The sequence below is a fragment of the Colossoma macropomum genome, unplaced genomic scaffold (genome assembly GCF_904425465.1).
Source record: "Colossoma macropomum unplaced genomic scaffold, Colossoma_macropomum, whole genome shotgun sequence".
In the NCBI taxonomy this organism is placed as follows: Eukaryota; Metazoa; Chordata; class Actinopteri; order Characiformes; family Serrasalmidae; genus Colossoma; species Colossoma macropomum.
In genome coordinates this window covers 1,956,155-1,979,816 of record NW_023494787.1, presented here as the reverse complement: position 1 = coordinate 1,979,816, position 23,662 = coordinate 1,956,155, and the positions used below count along the sequence as shown (strand labels likewise).

Genomic DNA, 23,662 nt, shown 5'->3' with positions numbered 1-23,662 from the left:
TTCCCCAGCCGTCACCTCTCATTAAAAGCGAATTAGTGGAATGTCGGTTCTCATTAATGCATTCCAGCCAGTCAGCTGTGTTGTAATGGGGGAGGGCGGGGCCTAAACAGCCCCGTTTAACAGAAGGCCGATTTTCTGATGGGAGTCATTCCATATGATGTTGTTATTATTATTATTATTATTATTATTGTTATTAAAACTGTTTTATGAGTAGGTGTGTCCAAACATGCACACTTTCAAGCTTTCAAACATAAGACTTTAGATAAGGTTATGAAAATAAATTCATTCGATCGTGTGAGTCACATTGTGTAAGTGTTGGTCAATCACTGAACCACAGACACTGTTCATTAATTAAGATCTTGATTTTATTGATCTTTATGAGCTTTGAGGATCATCTTCATAGGGCTCTTGATCTTCATGCCACGTAGTGGAGATTCAGGATCCTCACTTGGTTGTTTTGGTTTCACTGGCTGAGGAGGATGAACTGACCACTTTACCGTCCACCACTTCTTCTGTAACAATCACCACCTTTCGAGTGGTAGATGACTGTGTGCTGTAAGAGTGAAGAGAACTGTGTGTCAGAGGGTGGAGCTGTACATAATGATAGTAACATTTCTAATTACATGACTAAATCCACCCATTGTAAAGTGTAAAGCAGGACTTTTATACTGAAATTCAGTCTGACGTTCTACGTCCTCAACCACTTTAGCCATGTGACTGTTCATTTATTAAATAAGCTGTTTTCTCAGCTACACCATTCCTGGTGAACATCTGTTTTCCACACACTAACTCACTGGTTCTAACTGGAGTTCCCCCTCAGAAATTACACTTCTTGTTTACCATAATTACTATACATCAGAGAAATCAATGTTCTTGCTAACTGCTACACACTAATCTGTAGTGAGAGTCTTACGTGGTGGTGGTGGTCTCTCCATCCAGCAGTCTTCTGTACTCGGCGATCTCCAGCTCCAGTCTGGTCTTCACGTCCAGAAGCATCTGGTATTCGCGACCCTGGCGCTCCAGATCAGCGCGGAGCTGCGCCAGCTGTTCTTCTAGACTGGTCACCTGCACCTGGTAGCCAGTGAGCATTCTAGCGTAGCGGCTCTGGGTCTCAGCGAGGGTCGTCTCAAGAGAAGCTTTCTAAAGAGTCACAGAGGAGGAAGAGTGTTCATCTGCATTGGAACTGGCTGGAGATGGCTAGAGAATGTAGGAGATGTGTTTATGCAGGAGAAGTGTGGGAGCTCTCACCATGCTGAGCTGAGACTGCAGCTCGATCTCTAGACTCTGCAGTGTGCGCTTGACTTCTGTTATTTCTGATCTGGACGTCTGGAGGGTTTCTGTGCTGATGGCGACTTCTTTGCTCAGTGCTTCGCTCTACAGAGAAAAGATCTTAGTCAGATTCTTCTGCTGTGAAATTCAGTTAAGATAGACTCTTAAACATGGACTGTACTCTGGTGTGAATGTACCTTGGTCTGGTACCAGGCCTCAAGGTCTTTGCGGTTCTTGGCGGCCACAGCTTCGTAGTGCTCGCGGATTCCGGCCAAGACGGCAGAGAGGTCTTCCTGTGGTGCGGCGTCCACTTCCACATTGACCTGACCACCCAACTGTGAGCGCACTGCCAAGAGCTCCTGAAACAGAATGAACAAAAGACATGTTATATATGTTTATATGTTCTAAGTCTTTGCCAACCAAGTGGTTTCAGTCCAATGCTAAAGTACCTCCTCATGGTTCTTCTTCAGGTAAATCAGCTCATCCCTCAGACCCTCAATCTGCATCTCCAGGTCTGACCTGGCCAAGGTCAACTCATCCAGAACCTTCCTCAGCCCAGAGATGTCGGCATCCACAGACTGTCTCATGGCCAGCTCATTCTCGTACCTGGTCAGAAGGTTGGATGCTGTTAGTTTCAGGTCTAAACTGAAGCTGATATCTAGCAAATCTGGTGTTTTATTTTATAGCATTTCTAGATGATTCACTCACTTGACTCTGAAGTCATCAGCTGCCAGCTTGGCGTTATCAATGCTGAGATAGATGCCACCATTCACTGTGATGGCATTCTGGATCTACAGAATAGAGAGAAAGAAAGACGTCAGTGGAAATCTGAAGCTCTGGTTCCCAACCCAGTCCTCGGGGACCTGCACACTGTCCGCAGCTCCCAGCACACCTGGACCAGGTATTCAATTTGGTGTAAGTTTGAATGGAGCAAAAGTTTGAGGCTCCCAGAGGACTGGGTTAGGATCTAAACCTTTCATAAAAGCTCTCAGCAGAACAAAAGGCTTTGCTCAGATATCACTGTGATTCATATTCAGAGCTATTATTCTGCTAAGGTTTTGATGCATTCTCTATACTGAGGGTGTATCAGGTAAAAGGCTTTGAAGGTACGTCTTTGTTCTCCTCTGACTGCACTGCACAGCACAACAGGGTGTGGCCGAGAGAGAAGGTTGATTTCTCTACATAGCTCCGGGCAAATTGGCAGCAGACAGGAAGTAGGTCAAAGTAAAGACATGGTAGATGCTACCAATGAGGTAATGCAAAGAAGGTTGAGATCAGTCCAGGACTAATTAGCCTTCTAATTCTGCAGATAATTTTACAGATTTTTGATGTGGTTTTCTTGGCAGAGGAAAATAGGATTAAGGTACAACCACCAATATGCACAAAGGTTATTATGAGTTTTTATTATGCAGTTCTACCTTTGATCAGAATGTATATCTATTAAAACAGTCCACATAAGTCTGGTTTGCTTTACTTAAAACCTACATGCATTAAAGATCTTCATCTACAGTTTCTTGCTCCTGAAAGCCAGATCTAAAATCCTTAATAACAAGTAATATGATGCAACAAGTTAGGCATACCTTGGCCTGGAGGTCACTGATGGTGGTGTAGAAGGCAGAGTAGTCCCGAGCCTTGGGGGAAGCCTTGCTCTCCAGGAACTGGCGGATCTTCAGCTCCAGCTCAGCATTGGCCTTCTCCAGGGAGCGCACCTTCTCCAGGTAGGTGGCCAGACGGTCGTTGAGGTTCTGCATGGTGGCCTTCTCATTTGCAGACACGTCCACGGCGTCGGCCAGGTTGAAGCCGCTTGCCACGCTGCTGGCAGAGGAGATACGAACCCCAGATCCTCCGGCTCCACCATAGACGCTGCCGGCCCTCCTGCTGCCCAGGTGGATGCTGCTGGAGGCAGAGCGCAGAGGGTTGGCCCTCATGGAGCCGCCAGAGGAGACGAAGCTGTAGCTGGAGAAGTTGGAGGCCATGGTGCTGCTGGAGATTCAGTTCCCTTCTGCTCAGGCTGGAGGGGAATGAGTGGAGAGCGGAGGAAACCCGCTGCCTTTAACCCCGCAGGGGAGGATCCGGAAGGGGGGTCTGGGGGAATGTTCCACCCCTTAGGCAAATTCCTCAGAACCAGACGAACCTGTAATAAAGAAAGTAGTCCAGCGGAGACTTGATAAGCAATGAGTGGAATCTAGAACACTGTGATGTTGAAATATGATGTTGAAAGATTTTCCCAGCTGCCTTTTTAATCACTTCAGAAGTTTAAACACATCTGCTCTTAAAAAAGGGATAAAGAAGGTTATACAGTGAGGAGCAGTGAGTGGAGTCTCTGACTCTCTGGGGCTGAAAGAGTCTCACATTGTTGGTGGACAAACAGCCAATCGCCCAGCAGGTTCTTATTTTGGGCAACAGAAGTTGATTTCTAAAACTAGACCTGCATGAAATACCTTATCATGCAATGCTAGTCAGATTTGGACACACCTACTCAATGAAAGACGTAAAAACAACACAAAAGCAATCAAGCAGGGACTTGATTAGCAGCGGTTGTGCTGAAGCGCAGTGTTGCATGATATCTCATCGTTATTCTCACGGCGTCGGTCGACAAACAACTAATGGAGCCTCAGGCACTTTCTTAACCCCTTTACATTCCAGGCTTACTACACACTAAGCCTTATTATTCAGTAACTACAGGGACTTCAGTGCAAACTAATACAGCTTTTCTTAGGTGACAGAAGTGTGTAATAAAACTTTGAGCTTGCAGGCCTGTGGCTTGGTCAGAGGTCAATGCACCTGCATTCATGCACACATTTTTAAACCCATACAGCTGTTCAGGTGTTTTGTAAGAGGCTTGTAAATCCTGTTCAGCGTTTATTGCACAGTACTGGTTGTTGATGCTGTAACTGTGTAATTTATACTGAGTTTATTTAGTTAATTATACTTAATTAGCTGCTATTTATCTGTCTGCTCATTACTACTCTATTAAGAAGAAACTACAGTGAATTAAGCCTTTTCAGAACACTTTAACTGTTGGAACAAAACCTTGTATCTCCATTTTTTCACGTAATTTGAAAATGTCTGTTGTCCTTTATATTTTATGTTAATTTTATGATGAATGGACTAAAATAAACAGCCCAAAATGACTTTGAAAAACATCTGATTACTTTTAATGTAAGTCAATGTAAAGTTTTTTCCTTCTACTGTAAAGTTACAAGTTTGGAGATATGAGGTTTTGTTCCGACAGCAGTGATGTACATCTTAAACTTCATTTATCATGAATATGATGTTATTAATATGCTCTGAAAAAAGGGGGTTTTAATAGAATAGAACACCAAAGTGTCTGGGCTGCCTTAAAACGGTGGCTTATTTGAGCTTCAGATGATAAATAATAGGATTTAAAACACAGATTTATTTTTGCTAACTTACTATTTGAAATGCAGTGAAATCAGAATTTTTATTTAAAGATAAAACAACATTTTTTACGGTGCAGTCTCAGTGTTAGTGCTGCAGTGATTACTACAGACTAAATGCATTGTGGGGATATCAGATAAATGCATCTTGAATAAATAGTGAGCTCCCAAAACAGATTAAGACATGTTCCATCACAGACACATTCCGGTCTTGCCTTTTTAAACAAACTGCACTCAGATTAAATCTTTACTCTGATTTCTATCATATCATTTGCATAGTAAGCATAATAATGCTTACTTTGTTGTGGCTGCAATTGCGTAATTTCCAGTGATATCTTCTCGTAAATTCAGTGTAGGTGCTTTTTTCCATTGCAGGTACAGTCATGTGTAAAAGTTTGGTCACCCCTGGCAAAATTACATGTTTTGTGAGCGAAAATAACTCTGCAGCATTTAATGTAATGGAAATATATACATATAAAACATGCGCAGGCCATATTTTATGTTTTATTTTCCTCCCAAAGTGTTACATTTAGTAAATAAACTGTGTGGATGAGTAGATGAATAGATGAGTGAATGAGTAGATGAGTAGATGATTAGATGAGTGAATGAGTAGATGAGTAGATGAGTGAATGAGTGGATGAGTGAATGAGTAGATGAGTAGATGAGTGAATGAGTAGATGAGTAGATGAGTGAATGAGTAGATGAGTAGATGAGTAATTGAGTAGATGAGTAAATGAGTAGATGAGTGGATGAGTGAATGAATAGATGATTAGATGAGTGAATGAGTAGATGATTAGATGAGTGAATGAGTAGATGAGTGGATGAGTAGATGAGTGGATGAGTGGATGAGTGAATGAGTAGATGAGTGGATGAGTGGATGAGTGGATGAGTAGATGAGTGAATGAGTAGATGAGTGGATGAGTGGATGAGTAGATGAGTGAATGAGTAGATGAGTGGATGAGTGAATGAGTAGATGAGTGAATGAGTAGATGAGTAGATGAGTGAATGAGTAGATGAGTGAATGAGTAGATGAGTGGATGAGTGAATGAGTAGATAAGTGGATGAGTGGATGAGTGGATGAGTAGATGAGTGGATGAGTGAATGAGTAGATGAGTAGATGAGTGAATGAGTAGATGAGTGAATGAGTAGATGAGTAGATGAGTGAATGAGTAGATGATTAGATGAGTGAATGAGTAGATGAGTGAATGAGTAGATGAGTAGATGAGTGAATGAGTAGATGAGTGAATGAGTAGATGAGTGGATGAGTGAATGAGTAGATAAGTGGATGAGTAGATGAGTAGATGAGTAGATGAGTGAATGAGTAGATGAGTGGATGAGTAGATGAGTAGATGAGTGAATGAGTAGATGAGTGAATGAGTAGATGAGTGGATGAGTAGATGAGTAGATGAGTGAATGAGTGGATGAGTGAATGAGTAGATGAGTGGATGAGTGGATGAGTAGATGAGTAGATGAGTGAATGAGTAGATGAGTGAATGAGTGAATGAGTAGATGAGTGGATGAGTGAAAGAGTAGATGAGTAGATGAGTGGATGAGTGGATGAGACAGTGAACAGTTCTTTTGTGCTTTTTTGGTTTATCTCATTGTAAAACATGCTTTGATAAAACCCCTCCAACCCCCACCTTCATCCCCACTACGGTCCCCACTCACGCCTGAACCCCACCCACTCCCTGAGGAGCGTTCTCAGAGAGAGAGAACCTGAGGAACCGGTCTGAAGTGGTTGATTGCCTGAAGGTAGATTTCAGATAACGCTTTCATTTACACCACAACCCTTTCACTCTCACTCTCTCTCTCTCTCTCTCTCTCTCTCTCTCTCTCTCTGTCCCCCCACCCTCTTCATCTCTCTCACTCTCTCTCCACCCAACCACTATCTCTTTCTCTCTCTCTTTCTCTCTCTCTCTCTCTCTCTCTCTCTCTCTCTCTCTCTCTCTCTCTCTCTCTCCCTCTCTCTCTGTCCCCCCACCCTCTTCATCTCTCTCACTCTCTCTCCACCCAACCACTATATCTCTCTCTCTCTCTCTCTCTCTCTCTCTCTCTCTCTCTCTCTGCCCTCTTTTTCTCTCTCTCATCTCACAGTTCACAGTTTAACTGAATGTTCTAAAATAACTTACTGGATTTAAAACTAAGACCAATGTAAATGGTCAGATCAGGTGCTGGTCAGTCTTATCCACAAAACTCTGGAGTGTCTTCAGGTTCGCACTCCAATCAAGCAGAACACGTCATAAAGTACTGTCCAAAAGTCAGAGCGCTTCCCCTCCCCCGCTCTCGTTTATTTAATTTCCTCTTAAAACAGACTTTAATTCCCAGTGATTAACTGAACTAAATCCACTCTCAGCTGAGTGAGTCAGTGAGTCACTCTGTACCTTTATTCCAGCTCCCACTCTTCTCAGGAGCCTCACTTTCAGCTCCTCAAAGAATCTGCAGACACACCTCCAAAGTTCAGTCTTAGAAGCTGGTTTAGTATTTTCTGCTTCTCACCGTCCGAGCGGAGTGGGGTCTCTGACTTCGGCACAGTGCTGTATAACTAATCACAAACAAGTGGAAAATAACAGTGTTTCCCCCAGAGCTGCAGCTCATTAACCACAGTGGACACTCACACTTTACACTTAAACTGACCAAACCTCCTCACTGTATTACAGTAACTCCTCCTGTAGCAGGTAGATTATTTACACAGCTGTACAGATGTTCATGTCACTCTGTAATATTCTGTATATCACTGCTGTTGGAACCCTCGTATCTCCAACATGGTAACTTTACAGCAGAAGGAAAAAACATGCTTTAATGTAAGTCAATGGAACCAGAAAGTAATTTTGGGCTCCACAGTTTAGAAGCAGAATAACTGAAAGAGTCTCTCCACGTTTTCTGTGTTTTACTGAAGGAGTTCAGAAGGTCAGAATCTGCAGATCTGAGATCATAAACAGACGTTCAGGAGCTTTAAGGTCATTTAGAGCTTTAAAAAGCAGCAGCAGAGCTTTAAACTCTCTCTAACAGATCCAGGCGGTCAGTGCAGGTCTTTCTAAATGGGAGCGATGTGATCTCTCTCTCTTTTTTATTACTATTGTATTATCGTGTGCTATCTTTGGCTTCTTGAGAAGCACAAAATAAGTTTCATGTATTATTATTATTATTATTATTATTATTGTTATTATTACTATTATTATTATTATTATTATTATTATTATTGTTATTATTACTATTATTATTATTATTATTATTATTATTATTATTGAGTTGGTCGCCCCTGATTTGTGGTGAACTAAAGCAGCGCTCATTAAGGCCTCAGTTGTGAGAGTCGAGTGTTTTTGGAGACGTTTTTTGGAGAAAGGCCACACCCATCTGATATCAGACCATATATAAACACGCCCCTCACTGTCTGTGATGGTTCTTTAAGGGTTCTTTAGTAAAGACAGTGACTCTGCATAGACTGAGGGCTTCTCTCATTGGGTATGTGTGTGTGAGAGACTCTCGTCTCTGGCTCAGCTCTGCTCTATGATATAAAAGCAGATTAAAAAGTGCATCGAATGTTCGTAAATGAAATCGTCTAAAATCCAGTCAATATATCTAATATTTCTCATGATCAGATTACAGAAGGAAGAGTATTACAAGACTATTCACCCTATTTATGGACAACCTTTCTTGTGATTTTATCTATCACGACATCTAATTCTGTCTAAATTGTCTTTTCTATTGATGAAAAAAAGGACTTGTTTTCGTTTGTGTGCAATAAGATAAGTTGCACTCACTGAAATTTCTTAACCCATTAAAATCTCGTCTTATTACACTCTAAGGCTTATTATTCAGTAACTACAGGGACTTCAGTGCAAACTGGCTGAGCTATTCTTAGATTATAGAAGTGTGTAATAAAACGTTGGACCGCCGATGGACTCTGGACATGTAAGGTACTAAAAAAAGCATAGATATTTTTGGTCCCAAAATATTCTGAATAATACCGTAATATTCTTTCACTTAATAAGGTATCATATTCTGCCGTGATGAAGATCTGCTGGTGTGACATTGATTCAGCCACTCCAGAACACTGTTCAGCAGAGAAAGTGGTTCTTCTGGTTAACAGAGTTATATAAGAACCTTGTTCTGCACAGTGGAAGTAATTCTGAAAATGTGAACCATTTTCTCCCTTTAAGCTTCATCAGTTGGTGGAGTCAACTGTAACATAGTTGTCAAGGTCAAATACGTTACGATGAATAATAAAAAACAGCTTTATTTAAAATATACCTTTGTGTGTTCTTCAAAAAGTATGTTTTTAAAGTAGAACATTTGAAATTGTACTTATAGGTCAATGGACCAGCCGGTCATAAGCTGAATTTTCAGAGACTGGGCGTAACTTTTACACCCAGATGGGAGCGTAAAGTCATATCTAGATCTTTCCTCAGCTATTATAACCTGTTTAAACATGACAGTCTTTACCTGTCAAAGCTAAAACAGCTAACTTCGCTAACTGCTATGTAATGTGTGTGAACAGTGCATGATTAGCTACGCTACAAAACATGGAAAAAAGCAGACATAACACTTCGTTCAGAGATTAGAAAGAGCTGTTTGATGTCTGCAAACACCTTTTTCTTATTCACATCTGTGCGTTTAGTAGCCGTCTTGTGCGATGAAGCTCTCACCTGGAACATAGTATGAGAAGCAGAGCTAGCACTGTAGTAGTGTTTAGAGCAGAAGCTGTTCTTCTAGAGCTGAAGTCCACACAGAGAAGTGTGAGGAGCTGTGGTGTTTACAGGGGGAGCTGAGATGGAGACGGTCACCAATATTAACGTACGTCTTTGGATGGTGGCCGTTTAAAAGGTTTGAGAAATGCTGTTCTACTGAGCGCTGTCCTCCTGAACCAGCCTGCGACCAGCATTCATTGTATTTACCCAAGTCAGCCCCTCACTGATTGTTTGCCAATACTGGACCTCCCTCGGACCACCCAGATTACTGTCCTTCATACAAACTCTAACTAGTGTTTGATCTTCTCAAACAGATTTTAAATGCACAGAGACTTTTATTTTAGAAAATAAACTAAGACAAATATTTCAAACAAAAATAATGACCAGGCCTTTATAGAAAACATAACTGCTGACACTGAGCTGGATTTAAATTATTACTGAACTAATTTACAAAGTATAACTAAAGAAAGGAAGGAAGGAAAATCAGTAATTTGGACTGTGAGAGGAAAATGAGTGATTATGAGTGGAATTTCGTCTGGTGGACCACTGGTGGACGCCTGGAAAACACTGAGCAAAACGCCAGTGGACCACTCAGCTCTGCCATCAGGGGGCCGACAGTGGTTCACTGTCTTCTTCCTATCAGGGTATTTAAGCTGTTAAGATGTTCATCCATCAGTGTGACTTTAAACAGACTCTCTAACCTGATCAATATGCAGGTTTCACTGTTGGTGAAATTACGTCTGCTTTGGTCTGTGGCAGTTTTGCTTAGTGACCTGCGTTGCTTAGCAACTGCCATTGTTATATACCATCGCTGTCCAGAGAAAAACACATATCTCCATTTTTCTCTTTCCTTTTCTACATCATTCGCGCTCGGCAGCTGTCCTTTACATTGCGTAAAGTTTTCTTGATGAATGGACCAACAGAAATGCTCTAAAACAGCAATAAAACCTCTTTTTGGAGAAACTTGTTTGTGTTTGGAAAGTGATGATATGTTTTTATATAAAGACTGGTCTTATGCTGTCACACGTTTACATTAAAAAACATCATTCCACACTTCATAGCGGTATGCGGTCGACAGCGACATGAAGCCATTAAATGGTTGCCATGGTGACCGTGTTACCGGTGTAAAAGGATGATTATCAGAGGAGAGCTTTAGCAGTGTAGAGTGTTTATTTAAGGTGTAATAAAGGCAGGAGGCGCCCTGCACTCTTTCTTTTGTGTTGTATAGTATTGAGTTCATCTGGAGTTCAACAACGAGATGTTTGGCGTCCACGGCCAGAAAAAAAATCAACATTTTTCAGTTCACTGCTGTGGTTTACGGAACATTCAAGTCAAGTCAAGAGGCTTTTATTGTCATTCCATCTATGTACAACTACACAGTGGAGCGAAATGACGTTTCTCAAGGAACAACATGGAACAAAATGGACAGTACAAAGTGCAAATGTGCAGACAGTGAGTGCAAACATTAGTTTTCAGTTCAGTCCTTGAGAGTTTAAAAACCTGACTGCTTGAGGATCAAAGCTGTTGCAGAGTCTGGCATTGATGGCACGGATGCTCCGGTAGCTTCTGCCAGATGGCAGCAGTGAGAAAAGTCCGGGTGAGGGATGGATGGGGTCCACAATGCTGGTGGCTTTGCGGAGGCAGCGTGTGGTGTAAATTCCTGTTTGTGGTGGCAGAATTGTCTGTCATGGCCTCTTTAAAAGCGATGGAATATCCGGTTTGCCGTCATCCGTCTACCGCAGACGTGTGAACACAGCACTAGTTGTGCCTACTTAACATTCATTGGTGCAACAGGCTTAAAGTCCTCTCTGAAAAATGGTCTCAGCTACGACTGACTTCCCAGTTAAGCCGGTCGTAAGACCTGCTGGTGCAGCCAGCCGCAGAACATTACTGAAACATTTTCTTTGGGGACTATTTTGCCTCACAGCACCCTGCATATTATGTATCCCTCCACAATGAGTGAATTTTAAAGCCATAATCTTCTCAAAACTATCCTAAAACAGTGTCTCAGACATCAGGCAGTGAATTCATAACCATTTCATGTAGTAACTTTCTGTGAGGGAGCTTTTAGAGGTGGACGTCTGGTTCCTATCACCACCACTGTGAACAAAAGTATCAGTCTAAATGTGTTATATAGACGTTTATTTAAGAGTAAGACGTGTGGTGGAACTGCTTGAGGTGTATCACAACATCCAGTGGTATACTTATAACACATTGCACATGTAATAACTGCTATATATATCTAATCATAGCGTATTTATAATTGTATACCCTTAAATTGCCATAAGTTAAATTAGTGCCTCAGTCGTATTACATACTAAAGCTTATTATTCAGTAACTACAGAGACTTCAATGCAAACTAGCTGAGCTGTTCTTAGATTATAGAAGTGTGTAATAAACCTTGGGCCTGCTGGTGGACCCTGGACATTTAAGGGATGACACATTTTACATATAAACATTAAGTGCATGCACTTTGCGTATTAAATATGCTTTTGAAAAGTACACATGAATGCATTTTACCTTCACAAGGTAAAACATGGGGGAATGTTACAGCTTGCCCTATTCTCTCCTGTATAGACACATATCAAACATCTGCACATGCATGAAGTAAATATATGACCTAAAGTGAACGGACGGTAGAAATGTCCAGCTTATTGTTGATGAATAATGTGGAAAGGTTCACACCAGTGATTACCTTCCTGAGCAGACAGTAAAACTGACTGTAGGTGAATAAAGTCAGTGGTATGGGGGGGTGTATATGATGTTTAGAGAGGTGGTGTGGTGCGTATGAATGCAGCTGATTGGCTGTTTCTTTCTCTCCAGGCGGTTCCTGAGCAGAACCTTCCAGAACCAGCTTCTTCTATCACAGTTGCATAATTACTGAACTGCGGAGGAATGTGGCTCCTGTCCCATAAAGCTGTTGACAGAATGAAGGATGGTTCTTCACAAGGGGTACGAGTGGGGGTGGGGGGGCGTGGTTGTCCTCTTCTCTACTGAGTTAAAAATGTTTGCAATGCACTTTAACTGACTTTCAGAGTTTGAGAGTAAATGCAGACGGGTGCATGCAGTGAGCAGCGCCAGTGTAAAAAGTACAGAGAAACAATCTTTAAAAAAAGAAGTTCCCCCATTGAGGTGTAATCAGAGTGATTCAGAGCGGTTTGGTGTGAAATGGTTCAGATCTCTTTACAGTGGTGCTGATAGGAACCAGGGGTCGCCATGACTACAACACAAATATAGACATTTTATTTACTATCCAAAACCACCAGTGAACCTACACGAGTCTTCTGAGTTTATATGGAATGTTGATGATGGAAAATAGTGGAAAATCTGAAATAAGTTTTCTTTGGGGACTATTTTGCCTCACAGCGCCCTGCATGTATCCCTCCACCATGAATGGAGTTTAAGTTCTCTAAACTATCATAAAACAGTGTCTCAGTCATCAGGCAGTGAATTCATAACCATTTCATGTAGGAACTTTCTGTGAGGGAGCTTTTAGAGGTGGACGTCTGGTTCCTATCACCACCACTGTGAACAGTTCAGACTCGGTAAGTTTCTCTAGAACGGAGCGTTTCACACCAAACCACTCTGAACCTCTCTGATTACATCTTAACCACTTAATTATGCAGAAATTTGTGAAATTTCTGCTTTTAAGTGTAAGTATGGTTGAGGGGGGTCACTGCAGAACTGTGCAGAGAATGGACAGAAGTGTAAATCTGAGAATCTGCTGTGTTGAGGTCAGTAGCCCGTCTGGGAGACGTGCAGCCGTTTCTTTCTGGAAAGAACTCAGGAATAACTGCCTCTTAGTCTTGTTTCAGTGATTGGGGGAAGGGGTGGGCGTGTGGGGTGGGGGTGGTTTACCTGGTGGAAGGGTGTGTGCTGGGGGGAGGTGTGTGGGGGTGAAAGTGAGTGAAAGCAGCAGCCAGTAATCACACAGGCAGTGAGGGGTGTGTACATACACTGCACAAAACAGTCTCTTGTCAAATAAAATGATCTTAAATCCAGTCAATATGTCTAATAGTCCTCATTTTGAGATGGCTGTACACTTATTACAAGATTATCCAGCTTATTCGCAGACTTTTTAACTTGTTTTAAGCCATTTTATCAAGTAAAATGTTCTCAGTATTGGCAGATAACTTTGTTTCAAGCATGTTGCTCACAACAAGCAAAATGATCAAAATAGTGGGACCATTTTACTAAATAAAATTACTTTTAAAAATTATATAATTCATTTCTAGACATTATTACTTTAAGTAATTTTATCAAGTAAAATGATCTCACTGCACTGGTATATGACTTTGCTTCAAGCGCATTTCTTACAACAAGCAAAATTATCAATATAGTGGGATCATTTCACTTAATAAAAACATTATTTACTAGTTTTAAGTATTTTTGTAAAGCAAAATGATCTCACTGCGTTGGCTAATCCTTTTGCTTGTTGTGAGAAACATGCTTGAAACAAACCAAGTTACCTGCCAGTATAGTGAGATCATTTTACTAGATAAAATTGCTTAAAACAATAAGTTAAATAGTCTAGAAGTCTAGTTAAATAACCTTAAAATAAGCTGACAACAGTTTACACAGGAGAGATGATAGATGTATCGACTAGATTTAAGATCCTCTTACTTGACAAGGTACCATGTTTGCAGAGTAAGCAGTGTGTTATCAGGTGGAGAATCGGAGTGTTCGGAGTGGTTTCTCCGAAACTGGGAAAACTGGATTTGCATCTCGTTTACCTAATTTTCCAGCAATAACGAGTTAATTTGGTCATTTGAATAAAGTACAACGTTTAACAGTGTGTGAATCCAGTCTTCTGTGTCAGTATATGATTCAGTTTAATCAGGCCGGCTCTGTTAGAGAGGGTGAGGACAGTGTGTGTGTCTGAGCCGCAGGCTGTGCAGTACGTGACTGATTCAGGAGTGGAGTAAAGGAAATATCTCCTCTACTGAGTCACTGCTGGCATGTAGTTATGAGACAGTGTCGTATTTCAACAGCAAGTACCTGCAGATCAACCTGCAGCCCAACACCGCGCTGTTCAGACTGCAGACTCAGTGACGCTCCTGCTCAAAAACACAGATTAATCTGCATAAACGGCATATTTTTACATAAAACAACTCAGTGTTATTATATTACTAGGAACAGCTGAACACAACTTACACACATAAATAATATTATATACACTCTTAGAAAAGATTCAAGGGTTCTTTAGTAAAGAAGATGGTTCTACATAGAACAATGAATACTCACAGAACACTTTGCATGCTTTTATGGTTCTTTGCATGGTGAAATCACCCTTCAGATTGCGGTATATGGTTCTATATAGCACCAAAAGGGTTCTTCTTTGTCCAGCTTGTAACTCTTTTTGGTGCTATATAGAGCCATTGTTCAAAACGGTTCTATATAGACACGAATACAACACATTCTCAATCAATCTGAAGAACGTTTTCACCATGCAAAGAACCATTTAAGCATGTGTTCACAGTCCTATATAGAACCATTTTATTTGCTGAGGAACCTTTGAAGAACCATCTTTTTATAAGTGTGGAACCATTTCTCAAAAAGGTTGTATATAGAACCGTATACAACACATTCTCATTCAATCTGTAGAACCATTTCACCGTGCAGAGAACCATTCAAGCATGCAAAGGGTCCTTTGAGCCTTTATGGTCCTATAAAGAACCATTTTCTTTACTAAAGAACCCTTGAAGAACCATCTTTTTAAGAGTGTAGAACCATTTTTCAAAAAGATTCTAGATAGAACCAAATACAACACATTGTCCATCAATCTGAAGAACCATTTCACCATGCAAAGGTGGTGAACCGTTTAAGCATGAAATGCTTCTAAATAGAACTCGTGGTTCTAAATAGAACCATTGTCTTTAGTAAAGCACCCTGTGAACAACCCTCTGTTTAAGTGTGTATTACTCGGTCGTTGTGAGAACAGTGCTAGTGTTCAGAGACTTGATTACATTAAGGGTTAACACTTCCCTCCACTGTGTTGCAGAGCTTTTGCCTGCTGAGCTCAGGCATTAGGGCGTGGCCAGAGGCTATCAGCCTGGGGTGTGTGGCGCCCCCCAGTGGAGGATGCACATATTAGAATTAGCATGCAGTTTGGCAACAAGCGTCAGAGAAATGACAGAATATCTGTAAGAAATAAAAGTAAGCAGACAAAGTAATCAGCTGGGTAGAGTCACTCAAGCAGCTACAACAGGCTAACTGTCACATCTGACAACAGTGAGAAACTGAAGGAGTGACAGATCGACACAGTCCACAAAAGGGGCAAACATACCCCCCCAGCAGAACACAAACATGGCAAAACCAACAGGAACAAATTTAAACAATTTAAAAGCGAAATCCTTGCATTTCCCCAAATTCCCCCATAATTCAGTGTGTGAGATGTAAACAGAGTGATTCAGAGTGGTTTGGTGTGAAATGGTTCAGATGTCTTTACAGTGGTGGTGATAGGAACCAGGGGTCGCCATGACTACAACACAAATATAGACATTTTATTTACTATCCAGAACCACCAGTGAACCTACACGAGTCTTCTGAGTTTATATGAATGTTGATGATGGAAAATAGTGGAAAATCTGAAATAATAAGTTTTCTTTGGGGACTATTTTGCCTCACAGCGCCCTGCATGTATCCCTCCATCATGAATGGATTAAAATAAACGTTTTAGGCCAAAACCGTCTTAAAACTGTTGTAAAACAATGTCTTAATTCTGACTCTGTAAGTTTCACATCAACCCGCTCTGAGTGACTCTGTTTACATCTTAACCACTTAATTATATAGAAATGTTTAAAAATTCGGTGGAGTTCCCCTTTAAGTAAACTTTTACCAAAGCTTGTTGTAACCAGCCGATCTCAGCACTGAGAGCCAGCAAGCTCACTGGACAGACTAACAAACATGAAGGAATTCGCTTAGATTAACACAATAACACAGACTAAGATACAGAAAAGTAGTCTTAACTCCACATTCTTCTGTGAGATGTGAATGAAAAGGGAACAGTAGCGCCCTCTACTGCCCTTGCAGCTCATCATCATGATTCATCTTTAATTTATGTCATAAAAAACACTGCAAAAAAGCTGTTCACAAAAACTAGTACAATAAATTGAAAATGAGATGTAAATGCTAATATGAGGCAAAAATCTGCCTCATCAACAGCAAAATATGGCACCTGAATACGTGAAATATTCCATATATACACACTATATGAAGAAAAGTATTGGGACACTCCTAATTATTGGGTTCAGGTGTTTCAGCTACACCCATCGCTAACAGGAGGATAGAATGAAGCACACAGCCTTGCAGTCTCCATAGACAAACACTGGCAGTAGAGGGTCGCACCGAAGAGCTCAGTGACTTTAAACATGAGGCTGTCATAGGATGCCGCCTCTGCCACGAGTCAGTTTGTGAAATTTCTGCCCTGCTAGATCTGCCCCGACAACTGTAAGTGCTATTATTGTGGAATAGAAGCACCAAGTAGGAACAACAGCTCAGCCACGAAGCTGTAGACCACCAAACTCACAGAGCAGGACGCAGAGTGCTGAAGTACACAGTGCCTGTCTTCTGTTGAATCACTAAAGAGCTCCAAACTGACTCTGGAAACAACATCAGCAAAATAACTGCACATTAGGAGCTTCATGGCAGGGTTTCCACGGCCGAACAGCTGCACACAAGCCTTACATCACCAAACACAATGCCAAGCGTCGGCTGGAGTGGAGTAAAGCGCCACTGCTGGACGCTGGAGCAGCGGAAACGCATTCTGTGGAGTGACCAATCAGCTTCTCTATCTGTCAGTCTGATGGAGAGTCTGGGTTTGGCGAATGCCAGGAGAACGTTACCTGCCTGACTGCACTGTGCAGCTGTAGAGTTTGGTGAAGGAGGGATGATGATATGGGGCTGTTTTTCAGGGGTTTATCTAGAACCCTTAGTTCCAGTGAAGGGAAACCTTAAAGCTTCAGCACCAAGACATTTTGGACAATTATACACTTCCAGCTTTGTGGGAACAGTTTGGGGGAGAACCTTTCCTGTTCCAGCATGACTGAGCCTGAAATATGATGTCATTAAGGCACTTGCGTATTTTGTGTATGGAGGCAGGCAGTGCATCACTATGACTGAGTCAGTACGAAATCTAGTATATATATATATATTTACAGTGGTGCTTGAAAAGTTGAGAAGCCTTTAGAATTTTCATTATTTCTGCATAAATTTGACTTAAAACATCAACAGATTTTCACACAAGTTCTAATAGTAGAGAAAGAGAACCAAATTAAACAAATGAAACAAAAATATTAGACTTGGTCATTTATTTATTGAAGAAAATGATCCAATATTACATCGTGAGTGGCAAAAGTACGTGAGCCTTTGCTTTCAGTTCTTGGTGTGACCCCCTTGTGCAGCAGTAACTGCAGCTAAACGTTTCCGGTCACTGTTGATTAGTCCTGCACATCGGTGGAGTTTTGGTGGAACTTTAGCCCTCAAAGCAGCTTCAGCTCTGTTATGTTGGTGGGTTTCCTCCCATGAACTGCTGCTTCAGGTCATTTCTATAGGATTAAGGTCAGGACTTTGACTCGGCCATTACAAAACAGTAACTTTACTCTTTAATCATTCTTTGGAAGAACGACTTGTGTGCTTAGGGTCGTTGTCTTGCTGCATGACCCACGTTCTGTTGAGTTTCAGCTCACGGTCAGATGTTCTGAGATTTGCCTTTAGAATTTGCTGGTATAATTCAGAGTTCATTGTTCCATCAATGATAGTAAGCCATTCTGGGCCAGACGCCGCAAAACAGGCCCAAACCATGATACTGCCACCACCATGTTTCACAGATGGGATGAGGTTTTTATGCTGGAATGCAGTGTTTTCCAAATATAGTCCAAATATAATGTTTCTCATTTAAACCAAAAAGATCTATTTTGGTCTCATCCGTCCACAAAACATTGTTCCAATAGCCGTCTGGCTCGTCCATGTGATCTTTAGCAAACTGCAGACGGGCAGCACTGCTCTTTTTGGAGAGCAGCAGCTTCTCCTTGCAATCCTGCCATGCACAACATTGTTGTTCAGTGTTCTCCTGATGGTGGACTCATAAACATTAACATTAGCCACTGTGAGGCAGACCTGTAGTTGTCTAGAAGTTACCTTGGGTTCCTCTGTGGGTTCCTATTACACACCGTTGCTCTTCGGGTGATCTTTGTTGGTCAGCCACTCCTGGGAGGCATAAAGAGGGACTTGAATTTCTTCCATTTGTACACAGTCTGTCTGACTGTGATTGGTGGAGGCCAAACTTAAGAGATGGTTTTGTAACCCTTTCCAACCTGATGAGCATCAACAGCTCTTCTTCTTCTTCCTCAGAAATCTCCTTTGTTCATGTGGTGATACACTTCCACAAACATGGGTTGTGAAGGTCAGACTGTGACAGATCCCTGTGCTTTAAATAAAACAGGGTGGTCACTCACACCTGATTGCCGTCCCACTGATTGAAAACACCTCTAATTTCACCTTCAAATTATCTGCTAATCCTAAAGGTTAACATACTTTTGCCACTCACAGATATGAAATACTGGGTCATTTTCCTCAATAAATAAATGAACAGGTCTAATATTTTTATCTTGTTTGTTTAATTTGGTTCTCTTTGTCGACTTTTAGGACTTGTGTGAAAATCTGATGAGGTTTTAGGTCAAATTTATGCAGAAATATAGAAAATTGTAAAGGGCTCACAAACTTTCAAGCACCACTGTACAAATATATATATATATATATATATATATATATATATGTTTCCCTCCCCTCTCTTTCTTATTTATTGTATGACATAAATAATACAACATAATTGCACTTTAATGCCTCAGCTTATAAAATAATGTTATATCTGCCTTTTATACCATTTGTTGTTGAACAGTAACTATTATAGAAGATAATCAAACCCAACTTCAATTTCTTGTTACTGTTAAGCTTCATGTCTTTAAAGCAGTTTGAGCTGCCACTGCAATGAAATGTACTCTAGAAATTATTATTATTATTATTATTATTATTATTATTATTATTATTTTCAGAAAGTGTGCGTGTATTATTATTATTATTATTATTATTACAAAGTGATTTTTGCTCTAATATTGTTGTACCCCTGTAGGTGGCGATAATGACAGAAATCTGCATTCAGCACTGTTTTCAGACCCTTGTTAAGGTCTTATAAAAACACATTGGTTGCTGCTACATATTTCGCTGCACTGAGACAGTTCTGTACTATGTGTGGCCTTGTTTGCTGAAATTCTATATGTTTTCATATCTAATATACTATTTATTTTATTTTCAGTTCTGGCAATTTCCAGCAGGTGGCGCTGATGGTAAAATCTGCACTCTGCTAACAGTAGAATGCTTTGAAATAAACACAATCAGACGAGTGTAATCAATGATCCGAACACTTTATTGATTGTGCATCACTCAGTGCCGGGTTCCCGGATGCTCAGGGTGCTCGTGTTCGCCGGACTTGTGATCTCCTCACAAGGTCTCACTCACAGCCTTGGAGGTGGAGCTGACCACTTTGCCATCCACCACTTCCTCCACAATGGTCACCACTTTGCGCGTCGTGCTGGTGCTGGAGCTGGAGCCCGAGGCTGCAGCTGAGGTTATGGTGGAGCTGCAGGGACAGAGGAAGAGGAGTCAGACACAAGGAGCTCTGAAACATCTCAGTGCTGCTCTGAGGAGCAGCGTCTCCTGCTCCACCAAATCGAGGAGCTTTGGGTCGAGATATGAAAACGGCTTTCAGTGGATTTGGATTTGCTCTCGCTTTGCTTGAGCAATGATGTATTATATTGAAAATATATAAGATTATTGATGTTTCAGAATGATATATATGTTGCAATATATTCTATTTGTTACTATGTGGACTATATACTGTATGTACTGTTTTTTATATATTAACAAAATTCTAATATATTGTATTTGAATTTTGACATAATTTGACAAGAAATCTGCAGTACATTCCATGTTCCAATGTGGGCTCATCTGAAAATATATCCTAATATATGATATTTATGTTTTGACATATATTGACAACTTATTTACAATATATTTTATTTTGCCATGGCGAAAATATATTCTAATATATTTATGTTTTGACATGTATTGTCAACGTATTTTCAATATATTCCATTTTCCAATGAGGAATCATCTGAAAATACATTCATTACGTTTATGCTTTGACATATATTGACAACATATTTACAATATATTTTATTTTCCAATGTGCACTCATTGGAAACTATATTTTACTATATATATGTTTTGACATATGTTGACAACATATTTTTAATATATTCAGTTTTCCAGTGTGAACTCTGTTCTAATTTGTTGCATCTACATGTTGGAATGTATTTGCAGTAGATTCTGTGTTCCTGTGGGGCCTCACCTGCTGCTGGCCTCTCCATCCAGCAGTCTCCTGTACTCCGCGATCTCCAGCTCCAGTCTGGTCTTGATGTCCAGCAGCATCTGGTACTCGTGACCCTGGCGCTCCAGATCAGCGCGGAGCTGCACCAGCTGCTCTTCTAGACTGGACACCTGCATCTGGTAGCCAGCTAGCATGGAAGCGTAGCGCGCCTGTGTGTCTGCCAGTGTAGCTTCGAGTGACGCTTTCTGTTAAGGAGAAATCAGTTTGGTAAATGAGTCCCAGAAGAACCCACTGTGAGGTTCCATTTCAATGAATTTTTGCAGGTGCTCACCATGCTGAGTTGCGACTGAAGCTCGATTTCCAGCCCCTGCAGTGTGCGCTTGATTTCTGTGACTTCTGACCGGTTTGTCTGGAGGGTTTCTGTGCTTTTGGCGACTTCTTTGTTCAACGTCTCGGTCTGTGAGGAAAGATGTGCGCAACACAGTCCAATGAGACAAAGCAGTTTTTGGAAGACCTCCTGCTCCTTGTTCAGAGAGCACGTTAAATGTTACCTTGGTCTGGAACCACGCCTCAAGATCTCTGCGGTTCTTGGCGGCGACGGACTCGTAGTGCTCACGGATTTCAGCCAAGACTTTGTTGAGGTCTTCCTGTGGTTTGGCGTCAACTTCTACGTGGACCTGTCCGCTCATCTGGTCGCGCATGGCCAGGAGTTCCTGAAGATGCAGGGACAGTGTCAAACTTTGTTGACTTTAAAAGGCATCTCAACACCCACAGCCCTCAATCGAGAGCAAATGATGGGTCTGCCTTTCTTTTTACACATGCCTTCTCACACTCACCTCCTCATGGTTCTTCTTGAGGAACACCAGCTCTTCCTTCAGACCCTCAATCTGCATCTCCAGGTCAGACCTGGCCAAGGTCAGCTCATCCAGAACCTTCCTCAACCCAGCGATGTCGGCCTCCACAGACTGTCTCATGGCCAGCTCATTCTCATACCTACAGAAGACAGGGATGGGTCAGGAACTTTCCGTATTATGAGCAATACCAGGTCTTGCTTTAGGTTCACATGGACTTACTTGACCCTGAAGTCATCTGCGGCCAGCTTGGCATTGTCGATGCTGAGGTAGATACCTCCGTTGACGCGTGTGGCATCCTGGATCTGAAGAAGAGAAATGAGCGAGTAACAGGTTAAGGTCAGCTGACAGCTAGATGTCCTTTGTTGACCCCTTTGGGCTGGATCTTATGGAGATTTGAAGCTCTCCCCTCTGGTGCTCCATGCAATTTAAAACCAAATATATCAACTACTTAAGCATTATTGAGGTTCATTTGAGCTTTAGCCTTTGTTTAGGTCTAGGTAGGATTGCTTTGCTTGATAATGAATGGTGGGGTGTGGCACTGGGTGTAGTGTTCACTGTGGGATACTGTGTTCAAAGATGAATCGACATTGCAATGTGAAGAGGTCAACCCAGGAATGTTATACTGAATGTAAAGAACAATAAAGTTTCCTGATTTTAAGCGTCTGCATTGCTTACCTGATTGCAAAGGATAGATCGGATCAGTTTGAGTGTTTATGAATCTTAAGGTTTATTTATTCTGTATTTACCATGAGTTATTTGGTAACTACTATGCAAGATATGCAGGAACTAATGTTATGGATCCTTAAAGTTTCAAGGGTTGAAGCTGTGGTTTATACCACCTAAACACTTTGACATACCTTGCCCTGGAGGTCACTGATAGTGACGTAATATGCAGAGTAGTCCCGAGACTTGGGAGATGTCTTGCTGTCCAGGAACTGGCGGATCTTCAGCTCCAGCTCAGCATTGGCCTTCTCCAGGGAGCGCACCTTCTCCAGGTAGGAGGCCAGACGGTCATTGAGGTTCTGCATGGTGGCCTTCTCGTTGGCGGACACGTCAATCGCATCGGACAGGCTGAAGCCGCCTCCGGCGCCACCTCCGAAGCCACCTCCGGCGCCACCTCCGGCGCCACCTCCGGCGCCACCTCCGAAGCCAAAGCCACCTGCTCCAGCCCCAGCAAAGGAACGGACAGCAGAACTGCTGGAGATGCGAACCCCACCGCTTCCTGCACCTCCGTACACGCTAGCGGCCCTCCTGGCACCCACATTTCCTCCGGAGGACAGACGCATGGAGCCGCCAGATCCTCCTGAGGACCTGAAGCTGTAGTTGGAGAAGGATGCCATGTTGCTGGAGGATTTCTGTTACTCTGCTCTGGCTGAAGAGGGAGTGAGTGCGGAGATGAGGACCGGCATGTTTTTATACAGTTGAAGAGGGGAGGGAATGAAGGAGAGTGAAAGCGAGAGGAGGGGAGGATTACTCAGCCTACTCCCACCCCCCAGGGCAAATACATACATGCACAAAACTACACAAAACCACACAGGCAAACAGCATATGGGCTGCAGGTGTCCACACCCACCCAACAAAAGCTTAACAAAACAGGAGCATATCAGATTCTGAAGCGTCAGCTGTCATAAATTTTCATTCTGCTCCTCTAAGCTGGGTGAGGTAAGGACATTGTGCTAAAAATGATACGATAAAGAATGTCAGTCCTTAACTTCTTTACCCCTAAAGGTCTGTAAGGGTTCCACACTGCAGTTCCTCACTCTCATACAGAGCATTTACACACTGCACAAATCGTGTCTTGTCAAGTAAGTCTTAAATCTAGTTGATATATCTAATATTTCTTATTTTGAGATGGTTGTGCACTTATTTTAAGGATATCTAGTATATTTCTAGACATTTTTTCCCTGTTTGAAGTATTTTATTAAGTAAAATTATCTCACTATACTGGCAGATAATTTTGCTGGTTTCTCACCAATAAAGTGAGAATTTTTCTTAATAAAAATGACTTAAAACAAGTAACAAATGTTTGGAAATAAGTTAAAATAATCTTAAAATAAGCCTACA

At 41.6% G+C, this 23,662-nt stretch overlaps 2 protein-coding genes across 2 annotated transcripts; both read right to left on the bottom strand.

The window, feature by feature from the left end:
* Positions 1-343: 343 nt before the first annotated feature.
* LOC118805189 (keratin, type I cytoskeletal 13-like) lies at positions 344-3,308 on the bottom strand. Its single transcript, XM_036565810.1, has 7 exons — positions 2,850-3,308; positions 1,978-2,060; positions 1,719-1,875; positions 1,467-1,628; positions 1,249-1,374; positions 914-1,140; positions 344-553 (listed from the first exon to the last, which is right to left on the bottom strand). The coding sequence occupies exons 1-7, from the start codon at positions 3,243-3,245 to the stop codon at positions 445-447; spliced, it is 1,260 nt and encodes a 419-aa protein (XP_036421703.1). The 5' UTR covers positions 3,246-3,308; the 3' UTR covers positions 344-444.
* Positions 3,309-19,760: 16,452 nt separating this feature from the next.
* On the bottom strand, positions 19,761-22,999 carry LOC118805184 (keratin, type I cytoskeletal 13-like). The gene is made up of 7 exons (XM_036565803.1): positions 22,456-22,999; positions 21,818-21,900; positions 21,581-21,737; positions 21,296-21,457; positions 21,076-21,201; positions 20,766-20,989; positions 19,761-19,994 (listed from the first exon to the last, which is right to left on the bottom strand). Exons 1-7 carry the CDS (start codon positions 22,936-22,938, stop codon positions 19,856-19,858), a joined length of 1,374 nt encoding a protein of 457 aa, XP_036421696.1. The 5' UTR covers positions 22,939-22,999; the 3' UTR covers positions 19,761-19,855.
* Between the last annotated feature and the right edge of the window lie 663 nt (positions 23,000-23,662).

Excerpts from the sequence above, each read along its gene's own strand:
- LOC118805189 (XM_036565810.1), bottom strand. The coding sequence starts at position 3,245 with ATGGCCTCCAACTTCTCCAGCTACAGCTTCGTCTCCTCTGGCGGCTCC. Across the intron at positions 1,629-1,718 it reads TGAAGAAGAACCATGAGGAG|GAGCTCTTGGCAGTGCGCTC; the intron begins GTACTTTAGCAT and ends ATTCTGTTTCAG. Across the intron at positions 554-913 it reads GGAGAGACCACCACCACCAC|CACACAGTCATCTACCACTC; the intron begins GTAAGACTCTCA and ends TCACTCTTACAG.
- LOC118805184 (XM_036565803.1), bottom strand. The coding sequence starts at position 22,938 with ATGGCATCCTTCTCCAACTACAGCTTCAGGTCCTCAGGAGGATCTGGC. Across the intron at positions 21,458-21,580 it reads TCAAGAAGAACCATGAGGAG|GAACTCCTGGCCATGCGCGA; the intron begins GTGAGTGTGAGA and ends CTGCATCTTCAG. Across the intron at positions 19,995-20,765 it reads GATGGAGAGGCCAGCAGCAG|CTCCACCATAACCTCAGCTG; the intron begins GTGAGGCCCCAC and ends CTGTCCCTGCAG.